This window comes from Corylus avellana, chromosome ca6, assembly GCF_901000735.1.
Source record: "Corylus avellana chromosome ca6, CavTom2PMs-1.0".
NCBI classification, from domain to species: Eukaryota; Viridiplantae; Streptophyta; class Magnoliopsida; order Fagales; family Betulaceae; genus Corylus; species Corylus avellana.
The window spans coordinates 6,929,073-6,949,488 of NC_081546.1; the positions used below are offsets into that span (position 1 = coordinate 6,929,073).

General features: G+C 36.5%; 1 protein-coding gene across 1 annotated transcript; it reads left to right on the top strand.

Annotated features, from left to right (window-relative positions):
- Positions 1-18,243: 18,243 nt before the first annotated feature.
- On the top strand, positions 18,244-20,300 carry LOC132184681 (probable isoaspartyl peptidase/L-asparaginase 2). The gene is made up of 4 exons (XM_059598402.1): positions 18,244-18,459; positions 18,864-19,097; positions 19,394-19,480; positions 19,587-20,300. The coding sequence occupies exons 1-4, from the start codon at positions 18,298-18,300 to the stop codon at positions 20,082-20,084; spliced, it is 981 nt and encodes a 326-aa protein (XP_059454385.1). The 5' UTR covers positions 18,244-18,297; the 3' UTR covers positions 20,085-20,300.
- The last annotated feature ends 116 nt before the right edge of the window (positions 20,301-20,416 follow it).

Consider the following 20,416-nt stretch of genomic DNA (forward strand, 5'->3'; position numbering starts at 1 on the left):
CTCTCTCTCTCTCTCTCTATATATATATATATATATATAACATTCTTGGGTCGAAAGGGGGCCTACAAATTTACGAATATTACACTGCTCACTAAATTAAAACATGCTCATCAACAAGATTTAATTTAATTCCTCAAAAGGTCTGATTCCCACGTTGGCTGAAAGGTGCTCTATGTGATTTTTACTCATTTGGTCACAAATTAAACTTATGAGGTCGAAACTACCATAGTCTTTTTCATGTCATCTCCCTTTTTGTCATTTTTTTCTTTTTCTTTTTTGTAATACAAGGGCTTCAGCCCAATAGGTTTGGTCCAACAAAAGGCCATTCCATCCTATAAATCCATCAACCTTAAAATGGCCCAATAACCTAAAGCTCAATCAAAATATCCAACCAAAATGTTGGCCTATTAATGAAGGGAGATCCAAAATGAATAGGAATGGTACCCTTGACTAGTCAAGTCCATTCACCAATGTCTACCTATACAATTCAATCCCATTTTCTTTTTATGCCTCAAAACTTATCCAAATGAGTGCTATTATAGGGCAATGTGGTCCAAACAAGTAACAATTCATACACATAACAACTTAAAAAAAAAAAAAAAAAAAAGCCTTTTGATTCTAGATACTCCGGTGACAAGTGGCATGTAAAAGAAGAATATCTAGAATCAAAAGGCTAATTTAGTAATTTAATTTGCATGGTGGTTTAACCATGGTGGTGAGAGGGCCGGCCGATTTGTGACGAGCGGAATGGGTTCTTCGTGTAGCACCGTGCTCAACTTGTAAGCAGACTTGGAGGCATACATTTATCTATTTTTGGTATTTATTGGTACTTTAATTCATGTATCCTTATGGTGATGAATTTATATTTTATGTTTTTAATTTCTTAAAGATAATATTAGTTTGTAAATTTGAATGTTGTAACTTCTAACTTTGTAAACTTGAATAATTGATAATCGATGGCGGTGACTGATCATGAGAGTCATGACGGGAGTGACTGGTGAGGGTACCTTGAAATCCTTGATTCAGCTAATTGTAATATGCATGATGTATTTGTATTTGTATTTTATTTATTGTTACTGTTATTATTTTTTTGTGTGGTTAAAGAGTAATACCATATTCAGCTGATGTGGTAATGCTATCAATCTTAGAATTTTTTTTTTTTTTTTTTTAAGACAATAATTAATCTAATAGTTAATAAGTACTATCACATCAGTCTAATAAAATACAAGTACAACTTATTAACCTAATCCTAATAGAAGCATGTTTCTATTTTTATGTTATTTTCGAGTAATGTTATAAGTCTTTTTAGAGTCCTCTTAAAATCATCTCAAATGTGATGTGGCTTTTAAAATCACCAATAGATCAAAAGTCAATAAATTACATCTCAAATTCAATGGTGATTTTAAAAGCCATATCACATTTAGAATGACTATAAAAAAACTCTAAAAATACTTATAGCATTACTCGTTCTTTTCACATACTATTTCTTTTCTTTTCTTTTTCAAACTGGGCCTTTAATTGTTGAATGAGTTGAAGTTGCTGAAGAGAATAATATTTCTGGGCTTATGTTAAATTGGGTACAATTGGGTCTAAAAAAAAAAATGTAAAATATAAAAAAGAAGAGGCAGGCCTGACCAAACCAACCAAGTTGACCGATTGCCAACCAAAGCTCGACAATCAACATAGTGCGATATCTTATCTTGAACCGGATATAATGTCATAATGTTTGTTTATATTTTTATTTATTATTATGTTAATATTATGTTTGTTGTTGTTATTAGTATTATTATTATTAACAAAAAGACGAATGCCAGTACACCACTCACAACCCTATCACTATCAGTCTGTCACAGCTAAAATTTGAGGCACACATCCCTATTTTTGTCGCAGATATTATTTTTTAAAAATTTGGTGAAAGAAATGAAGGTGAGATTTTTTATTTTTTATTTTTTTAAATAATATTTACATAAAATAAGGAAAACACCTTGAGAACACTCGGCTCCCCTTTATATAATCACTAACCCAAAAGCCTACAATTTTACTTATTTATTCAATATAATCTAACCATACTTGATAAATCAATATTTATCCTAAAAGTTTAAGTTAATAAGAAAAGATAAATTTAGTCATTTAATTATATTCTAACACTTCTTTTTCACGTATGGACTTGAACTCTATTTTAATAGGTGATGCCTAACATGTGAAATAATTAATTGAAATTATGGATAAGTGACTGAGACAAGGTTAGAAGTAGAAACATTTAGTTCAGATACCATGATAGAAAAGATAATCAAAGATAAAAATAAAGTTAATAGAGGAAATAAAATAAAATAAAGACAATAATTTTACGTGGTTATAAATCCCTAATGCTACATGATGATCATCTTATTCACTTGAGAATGAGTAATGATATAAAGAAGACTAGAGTCTTTTTAGAGTTATCCCAAATGTGATATGTCATTTAAAATCATCAACAGATCAAAATTCAATAATGATCATATCAAATTTAATAGTGATTTTAAATACCACATCACATTTGGAATAACTTTAGGAGGATTATAATCTTCCTTATATTATTACTCCTTGAGACAAGGTTAGAAGTCGAAACATTTAGTTCAGATACCATGATAGAAAAGATAATCAAAGATAAAAATAAAGTTAATAGAGGAAATAAAATAAAATAAAGACAATAATTTTACGTGGTTATAAATCCCTAATGCTACATGATGATCATCTTATTCACTTGAGAATGAGTAATGATATAAAGAAGACTAGAGTCTTTTTAGAGTCATCCCAAATGTGATATGTCATTTAAAATTATTAACAGATCAAAATTCAATAATGATCATATCAAATTTAATAGTGATTTTAAATACCACATCACATTTGGAATAACTTTAGGAGGATTATAGTCTTCCTTATATTATTACTCCTTGAGACAAGGTTAGAAGTCGAAACATTTAGTTCAGATACCATGATAGAAAAGATAATCAAAGATAAAAATAAAGTTAATAGAGGAAATAAAATAAAATAAAGACAATAATTTTACGTGGTTATAAATCCCTAATGCTACATGATGATCATCTTATTCACTTGAGAATGAGTAATGATATAAAGAAGACTATAGTCTTTTTAGAGTCATCCCAAATGTGATATGTCATTTAAAATCATCAACAGATCAAAATTCAATAATGATCATATCAAATTTAATAGTGATTTTAAATACCACATCACATTTGGAATAACTTTAGGAGGATTATAGTCTTCCTTATATCATACTCCTTGAGAATGATATTAGTATTATTATTATTAACAAAAAGACGAATGCCAGTACACCACTCACAACCCTATCACTATCAATCTGTCACAGCTAAAATTTGAGGCACACATCCCTATTTTTGTTGCAGATATTATTTTTTAAAAATTGGGTGAAAGAAATGAAGGTGAGATTTTTTATTTTTTATTTTTTTAAATAATATTTACATAAAATAAGGAGAACACCTTGAGAACACTCGGCACTCCCCTTTATATAATCACTAACCCAAAAGTCTACAATTTTACTTATTTATTCAATATAATCTAATCATACTTGATAAATCAATATTTATCCTAAAAGTTTAAGTTGATAAGAAAAGATAAATTTAGTCATTTAATTATATTCTAACACTTCTTTTTCACGTATGGACTTGAACTCTATTTTAATAGGTGATGCCTAAACATGTGAAATAATTAATTGAAATTATGGATAAGTGACTGAGACAAGGTTAGAAGTCGAAGTATTTAGTTCAGATACCATGATAGAAAAGATAATCAAAGATAAAAATAAAGTTAATAGAGAAAATAAAATAAAATAAAGACAATAATTTTACGTGGTTATAAATCCCTAATGCTACATGATGATCATCTTATTCACTTGAGAATGAGTAATGATATAAAGAAGACTAGAGTCTTTTTAGAGTCATCCCAAATGTGATATGTCATTTAAAATCATCAACGGATCAAAATTCAATAATGATTATATCAAATTTAATAGTTATTTTAAATACTACATCACATTTGGAATAACTTTAGGAGGATTATAGTCTTCCTTATATCATACTCCTTGAGAATGATATTAGTATTATTATTATTAACAAAAAGACGAATGCCAGTACACCACTCACAACCCTATCACTATCAATCTGTCACAGCTAAAATTTGAGGCACACATCCCTATTTTTGTCGCAGATATTATTTTTTAAAAATTGGGTGAAAGAAATGAAGGTGAGATTTTTTATTTTTTATTTTTTTAAATAATATTTACATAAAATAAGGAAAACACCTTGAGAACACTCGGCACTCCCCTTTATATAATCACTAACCCAAAAGTCTACAATTTTACTTATTTATTCAATATAATCTAACCATACTTGATAAATCAATATTTATCCTAAAAGTTTAAGTTGATAAGAAAAGATAAATTTAGTCATTTAATTATATTCTAACACTTCTTTTTCACGTATGGACTTGAACTCTATTTTAATAGGTGATGCCTAAACATGTGAAATAATTAATTGAAATTATGGATAAGTGACTGAGACAAGGTTAGAAGTCGAAGTATTTAGTTCAGATACCATGATAGAAAAGATAATCAAAGATAAAAATAAAGTTAATAGAGAAAATAAAATAAAATAAAGACAATAATTTTACGTGGTTATAAATCCCTAATGCTACATGATGATCATCTTATTCACTTGAGAATGAGTAATGATATAAAGAAGACTAGAGTCTTTTTAGAGTCATCCCAAATGTGATATGTCATTTAAAATCATCAACGGATCAAAATTCAATAATGATTATATCAAATTTAATAGTTATTTTAAATACTACATCACATTTGGAATAACTTTAGGAGGATTATAGTCTTCCTTATATCATACTCCTTGAGAATGATATTAGTATTATTATTATTAACAAAAAGACGAATGCCAGTACACCACTCACAACCCTATCACTATCAATCTGTCACAGCTAAAATTTGAGGCACACATCCCTATTTTTGTCGCAGATATTATTTTTTAAAAATTGGGTGAAAGAAATGAAGGTGAGATTTTTTATTTTTTATTTTTTTAAATAATATTTACATAAAATAAAGGAGAACACTGGTAATTGCTCTATGACTTCTTTATATAATCAGTCAATTAACTCCAAAAGTCTACAATTTTACTTATTTATTCAATATAATCTAACCCATAATTCTTGATTAATCATATTTATCCTAAAAGTTTAAGTTGATAAGAAAAGATAAATTTAGTCATTTAATTATATTCTAACACTTCTTTTTCACGTATGGACTTGAACTCTATTTTAATAGGTGATGCCTAAACATGTGAAATAATTAATTGAAATTATGGATAAGTGACTGAGACAAGGTTAGAAGTCGAAGTATTTAGTTCAGATACCATGATAGAAAAGATAATCAAAGATAAAAATAAAGTTAATAGAGAAAATAAAATAAAATAAAGACAATAATTTTACGTGGTTATAAATCCCTAATGCTACATGATGATCATCTTATTCACTTGAGAATGAGTAATGATATAAAGAAGACTAGAGTCTTTTTAGAGTCATCCCAAATGTGATATGTCATTTAAAATTATTAACAGATCAAAATTCAATAATGATCATATCAAATTTAATAGTGATTTTAAATACCACATCACATTTGGAATAACTTTAGGAGGATTATAGTCTTCCTTATATCATTACTCCTTGAGAAGTTTATAATTAAGCTTGCGCATGAAATATAATTTTAATCAAATCTCTTAATTTAGAGTGATTCAATATCATCAAATCTTTAAAATTAGACTAATCTAATATAATCTTTATAAAAGATAATACAATCTTCATCATACTCTAACAAGACAAGAATGACGAGGAACAACAAAAGAAAACTCAGAGAAAATGAGAGCAAAACAGTTTATTAATTTATGTCAAAAAAAAAATAATTGTTTAAATGCCTATTCACTTCAATGCCTATTCATCCAAAAAATAATTGTTTAAAATATTTTATTATTTTATGTCCACCTGGTTTTGAGAAGGAGCAAAAAGAGGAGAAAAATCGAGGGAGGATTCTTAATATTTTATATTTTATTTATTAATGTGGAGTGGAGTCCACAGAGACCACTTTCAGGCTGGATCTTTGGAAAATGCAAGAAAAAGTTGGGGAATCTTGAAAGATCCTGAGAGAGACAGAACACGTGATGCGATTTTGGGGACCTCACCTCACAACGCGATGTTTCCCCCCCGGCCCTCTCGTTGAAATGGAGGGACAAAAAAGGAATTGTGGAGAGTATCTTGAAGATTCAGCCACGTTGTCCAATCCACGTTGGCTGCTAATTTGTCTGGCCTCGCATGCATGCACCATGCGCAGGCCGGATTGCTTTAATGCCGTCTGCCTAACAACAGGAGAAATATGGTAAGTGCGTACTCTTTTTATTAATGTGACATTTTAAAGTACTTTTTAAAATATTTTAGGCTATGGTTTTAAAGGTTATTTTTATTGTCACATTCTTGACGTATATAACATTTCTTTTTCTATTATAACAAAAACCCTCGTGATTTCACAAAAAAAAAAAAAAAAAACCCCCTTGTGACCTTTTTCGATGACTCCACTATGAATATGGAATTCCACGTATTTTTTTGCTTTGTGGGTGAGGGCTTGTTGATGCGCAAGTGAAAAGAAAATTGAATCTCTAAACCCAAACTCTACGGTTTAATATGATTATTGGGCCATTCACGTAATTACTCCAACTACTTTTTGGACCAAAGTCCAAAACATATCTATAATAAAGAGATTCGGCTTAGGTGCGGTAGTGCAACACTACCGTTGGAGTCATTTTGGGGATGGCTGGAGCAATCCCCTTGGCCAGTCTGAAGGGGGTGGTCCAGCCACCCCCAAAAGGTCAAAAGAAAAAAAAATAAATGGGGGTGGACGAAACCACCCCAGGCCCTTGGGGGTGGTCTGATCACCCCCAAAACCCATATATATTGCTTTTGGCCTTTTGGGGGTGGCAGGACCACCCCCAAAGGCCAAAATCCAAACCATTTATTTATTTTTCTTTTGGCCTTTTGGGGGTGGCCGGGCTACCCCCTTGGCTATGGGGTGGTTTGTCCACCCCCAGACCGGCCATGGGGGTGGCTTCAGCCACTCCCTTGGCCAAACTAGGGTGGTCCAGCCACCCCATTTTTGGCTAAGGGGTGGCTGGAGTCACCCCTTTTATTTTTATTTTAGTTTTTTAATATTTTTTTTTAATATTTAATAAATAGGGTAAAGTTCATTTAACCCCCTCAAACTATCAATTGCGACAATTTACCCCATAAACTACCAAAACAATGACAATGTACCCCCAATTTTAAAAAATAAAGAAATTACCCTTACTAAAATAAAAATAAAAATACTAAATTTAAATTTTTATTCAAAATTTTAAGGGTATTTTTGTCTTATTGAAAATTCTATATGGGTAATTTAGTCATTTTGCTAGCATTAGGGGGTATATTGTCATTGTTTTGGTAGTTTGGGAGGTAAATTATTGTAATTGATAATTTGGGGAGTACATTGTCATTGGGGTGGTAGTTTGAGGAGGTTAAGTAGACTTTACCCTAATAAATATTATATTATTACTTAAAAAAAAAGAAGTTTTTTTATTACCCGTTTGGGGTCGTTTTGGGCTATTGCATGGTGCGGTAGCTAGTTTTGCACTACCGCACTTAAGCCGAATCCATAATAAAGCATTCGAGGCCATCACCTGTAAAGGCTTCACCAAGTTGCCCTATTAAATTCTTGATGCTGATATCATATGTATTACGTATAACTCCATGTTGTTTGTGATAATTGAGAACAATTAATGGATATTTAATGAGTTATGGTGGTAACACTTAGATTTGAAGCACTTTTCTCATATTACATGGTTTCCATCCAACTTTTTCTCACTTTTCCCATTGCACCAACAAAATTAACATTCTATAATACACATTAAATTTAGAAATAAAATGACTGAGTTACTTTAATTACCTTAAAAAATCTTTTGACATGGACCATGATAGGAATAAGAATAAGCCATGACTTATTCTCTCTCTAGAGCCTCTCTCTAGGGTTTCTTCTAGGAATCCAAGTGAGAACCTGCTAGTGGTGAGGGAGAGTCTCCATCCGGTTTTCGGACGAGGAGTGATTGTGGTCTCTGTGCCGACGATTGGTGACACTGATGGCGGAAGAAGGTGAATTTATGGGTGGAGGGAATTCCCTAGAGCCTCTCTCTAGGGTTTCTTCTAGGAATCCAAGTGAGAACCTGCTAGTGGTGAGGGAGAGTCTCCATCCGGTTTTCGGACGAGGAGTGATTGTGGTCTCTGTGCCGACGATTGGTGACACTGATGGCGGAAGAAGGTGAATTTATGGGTGGAGGGAATTCCCTAACCGAAGGAGAGAAGGTGGGAATTCCAATAACTGAGGAGGATGTTTTTGAGGCAAGGCAGCAGGGAGAACATTGCCTGGTGGGAAGGATCTGGACGGAGAAAAAAATTAACAAGGAAGCATTCAGAAATGTTCTCTCGCGGGTGTGGAGGGCAGAAGGCTGCGTTGAATTTTGGGAGTTACAAGACCACCTATGGATTTTTGAGTTCTCGGATGAAATTATTAAGCAGAGGGTCATGGCGGGGCGTCCATGGTCCTTTGAGCGCCAGATCATAGTACTCAAAGAATTTGATGGGCATCTTCCGCCATCACGAATGGACTTCACGCATTCCCCGTTTTGGATCCAAGTTCATGATATGCCTATTCTTTGTATGTCACGAGCAGTGGGGGTCAAAATTGGGGAATCTCTGGGGGTCCTTGAAGAAGTGGATGTAGCAGGTGATGGAGCTGGATGGGGAAGGAGTCTCCGGCTAAGGGTCACCCTTGATCTCACCCAGCCCCTGGAACGTAGACGGGCCCTACTTTTGGGAGGGAAGTCTGTATGGGTCCATTTCAAATACGAACAACTTCCGATTTTCTGCTTCCATTGTGGGCGGATCATTCATGAAGCGAAGAGGTGTATTGCTAATCAAAATAGGCGAATGAACATCAGTGATGGAGCTAAGGAGTGGGGCCTCTGGCTTCGAGCGGAAGAGGGGCGTAAAAAACTTGGAGACAGCACCACCAGAACTGACAATGGAGCGTGGATGCCGGAATACAAAGAGCCGGTACCGGACGGCTCACAGCAGTCTTCTCGGCGACCTGATTTGGCAAGTAGCGGATCCTCAGGGAAACCTAGAAATGATTACTCGCTGCAGAAGGAAAGGAGCGGAGAATCAATGCCAGGATTTAATGCTGATTCAAAAACCTCCCCGAAGAGGAAAAAAAAGGAGCAGGTTCCGGTTATGGAAGCAAAGGAGAATTTGAAATCCCATGATTTCAGGCCGATGTCTGGGAGAGTTCAAAAGGAGGCTAAGGTTCCCGAAAATAACCATCCAAAAAGCATAAATGCATGCATGGCTATTGGGGGAAAGAATCAGCGACGCGGACAGGTGAATACTGCAGTGGGCCGAGTTTTTGGGCAAGACCATATGGGCCGGGGGGGGCAGAAAGTTGATGTGGGCCCAACTCGGAAAGCATGTGGCGGAATCAAAGCAGGTGCTGGGGGGAGTGAAGGTCTGACGCTTCAGCAGGAGGAGCATGCCATCACTCAGCTAACAGCAATGGTTGATTCTCCAGGAGGAACCAGTGTTCGTATTTGGAAGAGGAAAGCCCGTGACAGCCCAGGAGCAGAAGTAAGAACAGGAGGGGCTAAGTCTGCTCGATTGGAGATCACAAGTGAGGCAGAAAATGATGGGGTACATGTCCCACAAGTCATGGAATTGGTGGAGGCTGTAGAGCAGCCCCGCCAAACGTCATGATTCTCATAAGTTGGAACTGTCGGGGGCTTGGGAACCCCTGGACAGTGAGAGACCTTTGCCAATTAGCAAAGGAAAAGAAGCCCAACTTTTTGTTTCTCATTGAAACAAAAAGAACAGCGAAGGAAATGGAATGGATTCGATTGAAACTGGGATTTGAAGGCTTATTTGCAGTTGATTCAGTGGGAAGGAGTGGGGGTTTGGCAATTCTTTGGGCGAAGGAAGGCCATCTAACCATACAAAATTTCTCCCGGCGTCACATAAATGCAATAATATTTTCGGAGGAGGAAGGGATTGAGTGGAAGTTTACCGGATTCTATGGCAATCCTGAGGTGGGGAAAAGGCAGGAGGGATGGAGTTTGTTAAAACATCTCAGAACCTGTGCACCTAGTCCTTGGCTAAGTGTGGGGGATTATAATGAGATAATAGACAATTCCGAAAAATGGGGAGCGGCTTGGAGAAAGGAGGGGCAAATGGAAAGATTTCGAACCACTCTGGAAGACTGTCAACTGTGTGACCTGGGGTTTATAGGCCCTAAGTTTACTTGGAATAACGCAAGAGAAGACGGAAGCTTTACAAGAGAGCGCCTCGATCGTGCCTTGGCCAATCATGAGTGGTGTGCTGTGTTTAGAGAAGTGGAGGTACAAGTCTTGGCAGCAAGGTCATCGGATCACAATCCAGTGATGATTACTTTTGCTGGAACAAGGACCCACTGGGAGGCAAAGTCACGAAAATTTAAATTTGAGGCAAAATGGCTCCTAGATGAGGAGTTTACTGATGTAGTAAGGAAGACGTGGAAGCAACAGTGTTATGAAGGGACTATGTTGGGCCATGTTGTTGAAAATCTTCAAAATTGTGAAAAGGTGTTAACAACGTGGAGTAAGAAAAAACATGGAAGCATTGATAAAACACTGAAGACTAAATCTGCCCAACTCACGGCATTGCAAGGAGCTGTAGGGCCTCCTAATCAACCACTCATTAAAAAAATTCAGAAGGAGATAGCTCAAATTCTGGATCAAGAGGAGGTTAAGCGGAAACAAAGGGCTAAGCAAGTGTGGTACGCTAAGGGAGATAGAAATACTGCCTTCTTCCATGCCTGGGCAAACCAGAGGCGTCAAACCAACAAAATCACAAGTATTAAGGATGAGAATGGGGCTGTACAAACAGATATGCATGAAGTGAGGCGGGCCTTTGTGAATTTTTTCCAGAACCTATATACCACGGGAGGATGCGAGGGTGTAGAGGGATGTTTGGAGGGTATAGAGGTTCGGGTTACTCAAGATATGAATGACCAGTTGGTGAATAGGTTCACGCAGTTGGAGATAGAAGCCGCCCTAGCCAGCATGGGTCCTCTTAAATCTCCGGGTCCAGATGGGTATGCAGCATGCTTTTTCCAAAACACTTGGGCAACCGTGAGTGATGGGGTCTGCAAAGCCATTCTTGGTTTCCTCAATGATGGTAATTTCGACCCTATCATCAACCAAACTTTTATTGCTCTTATTCCTAAGAAAAAGAAACCTACTAGTGTTGTGGAGTTTAGGCCTATTAGTTTATGCAATGTGTTGTATAAATTAATTGCTAAGGTTCTTGCTAATAGGCTTAAAAAGGTGCTGCCCCATATAATATCTCCATGTCAGAGTGCTTTTGTTCCAGGTAGAATGATAACTGACAATGTTCTAGTAGCTTTTGAAGCCCTGCATACTATGCAAACAAGAAAGAAGGGGCGGGAGGGATTCATGGCGCTCAAACTTGACATGAGCAAAGCATATGACAGAGTAGAGTGGGATTTTCTGGAAGAGATTATGATCAAAATGGGCTTTCACATAAAATGGGTCAACCTGATTATGACATGTGTCAGAACAGTCTCCTACTCTGTTTTAATTAACGGTCAACCTTATGGAAACATTAACCCTTCTAGGGGTCTACGCCAAGGTGATCCTCTCTCTCCCTATTTGTTTATATTATGTGCTGAAGGTCTGAGTCATATGTTAAGAAAAGCTGAAATGAGAAAAGACATCACGGGGTTGCCAGTTACTAGAGGTGGAGTGCGCCTCACTCACCTATTCTTTGCGGACGACAGCTTGCTTTTTTGTAAAGCAAATGTGCAAGAATGGGAAAAGACGCAAGAGATTCTTGAAGATTACGAGAAAGCGTCGGGGCAGCGCCTAAATAGACAAAAGACCTCGCTATTTTTTAGCAAAAATACCACAGATGTGGTACGAGGCCAAATTCTCTCATTGGCAGGAGTTGGCTCAACGGATAGCTATGAAAAGTACTTGGGACTTCCGGCTTTCATTGGAAGATCTCGTTTGAAGTCCTTTCATAGCATTCAAGGCCGTATTTGGAATCGGATGACGGGTTGGAAAGAGAAGTTCTTGACGCCGGCAGGGAAGGAAGTTTTGATTAAGGCGGTGATTCAAGCTATACCGACCTATACTATGAGTGTCTTCCAACTTCCAAAGTCCTTATGTAAGAGGATTAATTCTATGATGCTTCGCTTTTGGTGGGGACATAAAGACAACCTCTCCAAAATTGCATGGATGGGATGGGATAAATTGGCGTTGGAGAAGAAGAGTGGTGGATTGGGGTATAGGGACCTTGAATGCTTTAACCGAGCCTTATTAGCTAAACAAGGATGGAGGATAATTAAAAATCCAGACTCTTTGGTTGCAAGGGTGATGAAGGAAAAATACTTCCCAAGGGGCAACTTTCTAGAGGCTCGACTAGGGCGCTATCCATCGTATGCCTGGCGGAGCATATGGCAAGCAAAGAAGCTGATCAAAGCTGGCATGGTCTGGAGGGTTGGAGATGGGCAGTCCATTAGAATCTGGCAAGACAATTGGTTGCCTACCTCTATCACACATAAGGTTCAATCCCCACAGAGCTTACTTCCCAGTGATGCACGGGTTTGTGATTTGTTTGATGAGAATACCTTTTGGTGGAATATTCCCTTAATTCAAGAGATTTTCATGGGAAATGAGGTAGAGAGTATATGCAGTATAGTGATTAGTCCTGGTTCCCAATCTGATACACTAGTCTGGGGAGGTACTAAGGATGGGATTTTTTCTGTCCGCAGTGCATACCACCTAGCTAAAACTCTTGAAGAAATGGAGAAAGGAGCTTCATCGACGGCTTCCAGTGAAAGAGACCTATGGAGTGGGATATGGAGATTAAAGAGTCCAAAAGTGGTGCAATTTTTCATCTGGAAAGCATGTCACAATATTCTCCCTACAAAAGGTAATCTTTTCCGGCGACATATAATTGAAGATGGATTATGTCCGATTTGTGAGAGAGAAGAAGAAACCCCGGTGCACATACTATGGAGCTGTCCCTCGGCACGGGACGTGTGGCTGGAAAGCTCAAGGAAAATTCAGAAATGTCACAGTGAGGTTGCTGATTTTAAGGATTTAGTAATACAGCTGATGGGAATGCTCGAGGAAACTGAGCTGCAATTGTTCGCAGTGGTGGCGCGGCAAATCTGGTTCCGACGGAATAGGGTGGTTCATGGTGAAGCTCTGTCTACTCCCTCTATGGTTCTACGCCAGGCACGGGAACAAATAGAAAACTTTGCAGAAACTCGGGCACAAAATGCTCCCGAACAATTCCCTGCCCAAAATCAGATGATGTTGTGGAAAGCTCCACCGGAGGGGTATATTAAACTAAACTGGGATGCTGCGGTGGAGAAGGAAACTAAGAGAATGGGCCTGGGCGTTGTGGCAAGGAATCACAGGGGCGAGGTATTGGCGATGTACTGTGACACGAAGGCTTTTATCCAAGACCCCACTATGGCGGAGGCAGTGGCAGCAAGTCGAGCAGTGTTGGTGGCTACTAATCTAGCCTGGAACAAGATAATTATCGAAGGAGATGCTTTGGAGATAGTGCAGCGGCTGCGTAGAAGCGAAGCCTGGATGGGGAGTTATGGAATGGTGTTGGAGGAGATGAAGATCAATTTGACACAGTTTCAAGAATGGCAAGTGGAGCACATTCCCCGTTGTGTCAACGAGGTGGCTCATAGCTTGGCCAAGCTGGCCTTACATTTGTCATCTGAAAAATTGTGGGTGACAGATTTTCCTTCTAGCATTTTAACACGTGTTTTTACTGAGCAAGGCTCTCATTAATAAATTCATTGAGATTTCAAAAAAATTAAATGCCTATTGCACAGTTAAAATCAAAGTTTTCTAATAAATATGGATGGACAAATGAAATTATTAGAATATTTTATAATATTCTCTATATTAGGCCTTTATTCAGTTTAATTTCTTTTTAGGACTTTCTATCATTGAGTCACCTCCTTATTCTTATTTAGTTTAGGTTTTCTTGTTCACCATTTTTTTATCTCTCTATAAATATTACACATTATAATACAGTTTTTTTTTTTTTTTGACATGTCCACACAAGGGAAAGGGGAGGAGAGATTAGAACTAGTGACCTCTGCTTCATTAGGCATGGTCCACAGCCGATTGAGCTACCCCTCGGGAACAAGGTGTAGTCCTAACGATATATTCATAAATCATAAGTCTTTTTTCTCATTTTGCTTTCACTCTCTTTCTTTCATATTATATATTTTTACAGACTGATTTGCTTTAATTTTATGAAGAATCTATTGGGATAATAATCAAATAATGTGACTTGCTTCAAAACGTGTGTTTCTCACATGCAAATTTTTGTCTAAGTCAAATGGTGGCTAGTTATGGGCTAAACTGGGAAATGGTCGATGGCAGAGTGATGGATGGTGGCCAATGAAGGCAACAAATAATGCTACGAGTCCTTTATTCAAAAAATGATGTGGCTCTTAAAATTACTATTAAATTTGTGATTGATCATTATTGGATTTTAATCAAATTGTAATTTTTGTCAAGGAAGTACAATACAACAAAAACACAAGTAGATTTGCAGAGTCAGTAGAAACAAGTAGAGTCGTGACAAGTTGTCACCAACAGCTATGAGTCTTCTATATACTTATACAAAAACTCATATTTGTAATGTTGTCATTAAACTCAAGCAGTTCTCTCTAAACAAGACTAATTGCATTCAATGACAACACTTGTGATTATCCTAGTATAATTCTCGTCTCTCGGACTCCTTCTCTCTTCTATATTAGGACTCCTAATTATAATTACTTTCTTAGATAATCATCACATCAAGATTATCCTTTCAGTCTTTATGTTTGATTATACTTGTATATCTTCACTTATATATTTTTAATGAGAAAGCAGTAGAATGCATTCTGCCAAATGGCTATTTTCTTAGCTTTTTTATAATTTTAAAAGTCATTTCAAAATTTTTTTTTGAGTGACGAGCGATTTTTAGAATTACTCGAAGGCAACAATCACAAATGTTTTATTTTATTTTTTGCTCTAAAAAAACAAAAGAATGATATTTCTAAAAATTATGTTTTAGTACTATTCTATTTCTAGTGGACTAGCTATTATTTACCTTTTGTTTTTTTACTTTTAAGCACAACCCAACTATAAAATAGCTATTAGATTGTATCAAAATTCTTAAGTTGTGTTTGGCAAAGTCCTTTCTCTCTACTCTTTTCATTTTTCTGAAAAAGTTAAATTATTTTCTTCACATTACCAAAAAGTTTTTTTTTTTTTTTTTTTTTTCACATAAGATTCAAAATTCTTTTCACCATTATATTATATTAATAAATTTAAACAAGACAAAAATAAGAAAGAAAGAAAAAAAAAATCCGAATCCCCAGCTCAGTGTTAGCTTAGGCACAAAACACGAGTTGAGCCTAATGAGGTCCCATCTGTCTCTAGGAACATAAGACAAATGGCAGTGGAAGTGATACAATGTACACTACCCAATCGTGTCTCTGACGCGCCATGACTCCTCCTCAACAATACACGTTTCAATTTAATTAATAAAGCTTTTTTATATACATCCAAAAAGCTTAGTCATCGTTGTTAAGCAAATCTCCAGCCAATCACCGATCTTATCACCTCTTTGTCATCCGCAAATCATAATTCACTTGCGTTCCCAGAATGCAGCGACTGCCCATTTTCTTTTACTTTTTTATTGATTTTTTTCCCGCCGCCTTCCTACTTGCGACCCAGGTGCAAGGAGATACGTACCAACAGCCCACCTGGCCACACATGCATCCAGGGTTTTTCTGCTCCTTTTGCATTATTTGGCTTTTCCGCTCTCCTAAAGCCAATAAGTTTGTGTCCCCACAAGGCACCTCGATCTGCATGAGTTGGAATTATGTCTAATAAAGCGGAAGTTATTAGTTAAAGTTTTTTTTTTTTATGCGAACATATAAAAAAAAAAAAAACCAATAAGTTTGTTTCCTTTTTTTTTTAATTATTTTTTTATGATAGCATTTATTGATATAATTAAATTAAATCAGATTTAAATTTGATTTGATTTAGTATCTCATACATTTTTGTATTCTTCTCTCCACTTTCCTCTAAAGAAAAAAAAAGCAAAATTAGCAATTTGAACTTTATTAGGTAGGCATGGGTTATAGACCAAATCATATAAAATCCTTTATTATGTTTTATTTTATTTCCTCTATTTGCTTATATTTTTCCATTTGAAAGCCACATGCAATCAAAGGATATATGATTTCTCCATTCAATGATATTTCGACAAATCAAAGAAATTTTGCAAACTTGCCCTCCAATCATCCTAGACCTTTCTTGGCAAATTAAGTAGACCACTCAAACTCTATTATTTGACTTTTCTTTTTCTTTTTCTTTTTTTTTTCTTTTTTTTTTTTTTAATTTCTGCCGAAATACATGTCTAGTCTGTCATTCACACATAGAGTTACAAATCTATTTTGAAACTTATCAAGAAAGAATTTATTAATTAAAGGAAGGAAGTAGGAACAACGTGAAATAGAAGAACAAGTACTTCCGTTTAATATACATTGGCTACATCCTTCACCAGATAACTACAACCCTACGTTTACATACCATGAAAAGAAGGATAAGGATCCTTCCCAATTTCTTTGTCCAATTTTAATAGATAATTATTGTAGATTTCAATTCTTAAAAAAAATATAAGCCTAATTAGGGTTGGTTTGGAATTGCGATTTTAATAAGTGCGATTTTAAAAATTACGTTTTTTTGAAATCGTAACTTTTTAAAATTGCAAAGGCGTTTCGTAAAAGTGTAAGGGTCCGTTTGGGATTACAGTTACAATGAGTGCGATTTAAAAATAGCATTTTTAAAATCGCAAAGGCGTTTAGTAAAACATGTTAAAAAATACTTTTTTATTAAATATTTGTTATGGGAATTCATGATTTTGGTTTAAATTCATTTTTTTTCAAATAAGTACCTATAGCCTGCTTATTGAAATTGCAAATTTTTTTCCTATTTTAAATTAAGTGCTTTTTAAATCGTAATGACAAACGTCTTATGTTTTGCAATATTTTTTAAAAACGCTGATTAGTCTTGAGAAATTGCAATCTCAAACTCACCCATGTTAAAAAAAGTATTTTTTTTTTATCAAATATTTGTTATGCGAAATCGTGATTTTGGTTTAAATTCGCGCATTTTTAAATAAGCATATCTAGCCTGCTTATAAAATTCGTACATTTTTTTTTTATTTTAAATTAAGTGTTTTTTAAATCACAATATCAAACATCTTACCTTTTATGATATATTTTAAAGATGTAAATTATTCTTGCGAAATCGTAATTTCAAAAGACAATCTAAATATTTGAGCTTTCCATATAAAGTAAGTTATCTCTCTAAACCACGGTTCTGCCATTTTCTAAGCTCCACCGAAATTTGGGCCAGAACAGACTGGATCCGGTTGAACAAGATACTCCAACTAGCTTGGATTCTGTATTATTCTGTGTCCTAAAAAAATAGTAAACTTGTTTCAAGAACTTTTAAGAAATTCCGACCCAAAATATTTATTTTATTTGATTTCAAATGACAAGATTATCATTGAAATAATAATAAAAAATGTATCATTAATATAATAAAAGGTTTATTTTTTTATAGAGATAAGAACTTTCATTTTTACAAAATGAATATATATATATATAGAAAATAAAAAATTAAAAAATTAAAAAAGAAGTAAAAAAGCACACGATCGAACCGGCTTGTGTGGTCTGGGTGATAATGAACGGTTCAGACCGGGGTCTAATTAAAATAACCGATAGATTTGGCAGATTCCTTGAAAAAGGTAAAATCAGAGGTAATTTAAAAACGGAAAGGAACAACCCGAAACAAGTGGGAAGAGAAAAGGCACAAAAACACAGATATAGGGGGAATCCAATTCACAATTAAAATCCAATTAATAGCTACTTGGAGTCCGCGACTGCCTATTTAAGGCACCAAACCACTGCAATGTCGAAGTCAGAGTGAACACACACACCACAAGGCTAAAAAAAGGAGGAGCGTGAGACGAAGAGAGAGAAAAAAAAAAATGGGAGGGTGGGCTATTGCTGTGCATGGAGGCGCTGGAGTGGACCCAAATCTCCCTCAACAGCGTCAAGAGGAGGCCAAACAACTCCTTACTCGCTGCCTGAATCTCGGGATCTCCGCTCTTCGTTCCAACCTTTCTGCCATTGATGTCGTCGAACTCGTTGTATGTGTATCTTTTTATGATTTCCGCTTTTTTCATATTTGCTTGTTTTTCGCCATCCGCGCTGCCACCAAAAGCGTTTGAAAGGAAACGGCTGCTACTTTATAGTGCCATGGCATTGGTCTTCCTATAACGCCGCTGCCGCATAAAGGGAATTAAAAATAGAGAAGGAAACGGCTGCTACTTAATTAATGTTGTTGTTTCTTGCATTTTCTAGGAAAACAAACAACCCTCTTAAGGGAAAAATGCGATTTACCCGCCTCTTCCCTTGTTTTTAGTTGTTTACCCGATTTTTTCAAAAAACTCTTTTTGGTCATGGTTGAATGCCAAATGGCGCTGCATGTTGGAGTTTGTTACTGATAAAGCAACCGTCGCATTGTGTGTGATTGGGTGTGTGCGCAATACAGGTCAGAGAACTGGAAACCGATCCTCTGTTCAATTCTGGCCGTGGATCTGCCCTCACGGCGAAAGGAACCGCGGAGATGGAAGCGAGCATCATGGATGGGCATGGGAGAAGATGCGGCGCCGTTTCGGGCTTGACCACCGTCAAGAACCCGGTCTCTCTCGCCAGACTCGTGATGGACAAATCTCCTCACTCCTACCTTGCCTTTTCTGGTGCCGAAGAGTTCGCCAGGCAACAGGTCTAATTTACCATTTTACCATCTCGGAACTTTCATAGAAAATTGCTTCAGCTTTCATTTTCATGGCACGTGTAGGAAGATCTTAGCCGCCCCTTTTCATTCAATTAGGCACCTCACGTCTAATTATTATTACGTGTTGTTATTCCCACGAATCCCACGTGTCTCCGTAATAATAAAAAAAATTGTTTTTTTTTTTTTTGGAACTATTTAGCTGGTATCAGAATCTTGAATCTTGTGGATCTTCTTGCCTGATTTTGCTTACTCATCTTTTTGTTCATGGTTGTTGACTTTTGTAGGGTGTGGAGGTTGTCGACAATGAATATTTCATCACGGAAGAAAACGTGGGAATGCTGAAATTGGCAAAGGAAGCGAACGCCATCGTGGTACGTTGAATGTGATCTCTTAACAAATCATACAAATCAACGATGTAAACTATAAACTACGCGGGTGGGACACCCCGACTAACTTTCGCAATTTCCGGATCATCAGTTTGATTACAGGGTTCCAGCCGTCGGATTGGAGACATGCGGCGCCGTTGCGGAGAGTCCAATCATGATGAACGGGCTTCCAATCAGCGTGTACGCGCCAGAGACGGTTGGGTGCGTGGTGGTGGACAGCCAGGGCCGGTGCGCGGCAGCCACGTCGACCGGGGGGCTGATGAACAAAATGAGCGGTCGCATTGGAGACTCGCCCATGATAGGCGCTGGGACCTACGCGTGTAATATCTGTGGGGTCTCGTGCACCGGAGAAGGGGAGGCCATCATACGGGGCACCCTGGCCCGTGAGGTGGCGGCAGTGATGGAGTACAAGGGCCTGGGCCTTCAGGAGGCGGTAGACTTTGTGATAAAGGAGCGGCTCGATGAAGGGAAAGCTGGGCTGATAGCTGTGTCGAATAAAGGGGAAGTGGCTTGTGGGTTCAACACAACTGGCATGTTCAGGGGCTCTGCTAGTGAGGATGGGTTCATGGAGGTTGGTATTTGGGATTAGAGGATTTGGCCTTTGTTGTGGTGCTTCTTTGATGTAGTAGAAATCTTAGGTATCTTGGAAATAAAATGCCAAGCCTTTTCCAAGTGATACGAGGGCATCTTTTATTTTGATTTTTGTTGCCAATAATGGTGCCTTGGAAACAGCACAAGCTCCCAAACGCCACTAAACAATGATAGGGAACAAGTAGTCAAACATATATGTAAGGGAATAGTTCATCAAGCAATGCCATATTAAGTGATAATGAATTGATAGTGAAAAGACAATTATTTATAATAAAAATTAAATTAAAGACTAGTTTTTATTGTCACATTATTTCAAATATATATATACGA

What these genes read in the sequence shown, in the direction of transcription:
- LOC132184681 (XM_059598402.1), top strand. Translation starts at nt 18,298, where the DNA reads ATGGGAGGGTGGGCTATTGCTGTGCATGGAGGCGCTGGAGTGGACCCA. An exon ending in TTGATGTCGTCGAACTCGTT is followed by an intron (nt 18,460 to 18,863) that starts GTATGTGTATCT and finishes TGCGCAATACAG; the next exon opens with GTCAGAGAACTGGAAACCGA. An exon ending in AGGAAGCGAACGCCATCGTG is followed by an intron (nt 19,481 to 19,586) that starts GTACGTTGAATG and finishes CCGGATCATCAG; the next exon opens with TTTGATTACAGGGTTCCAGC.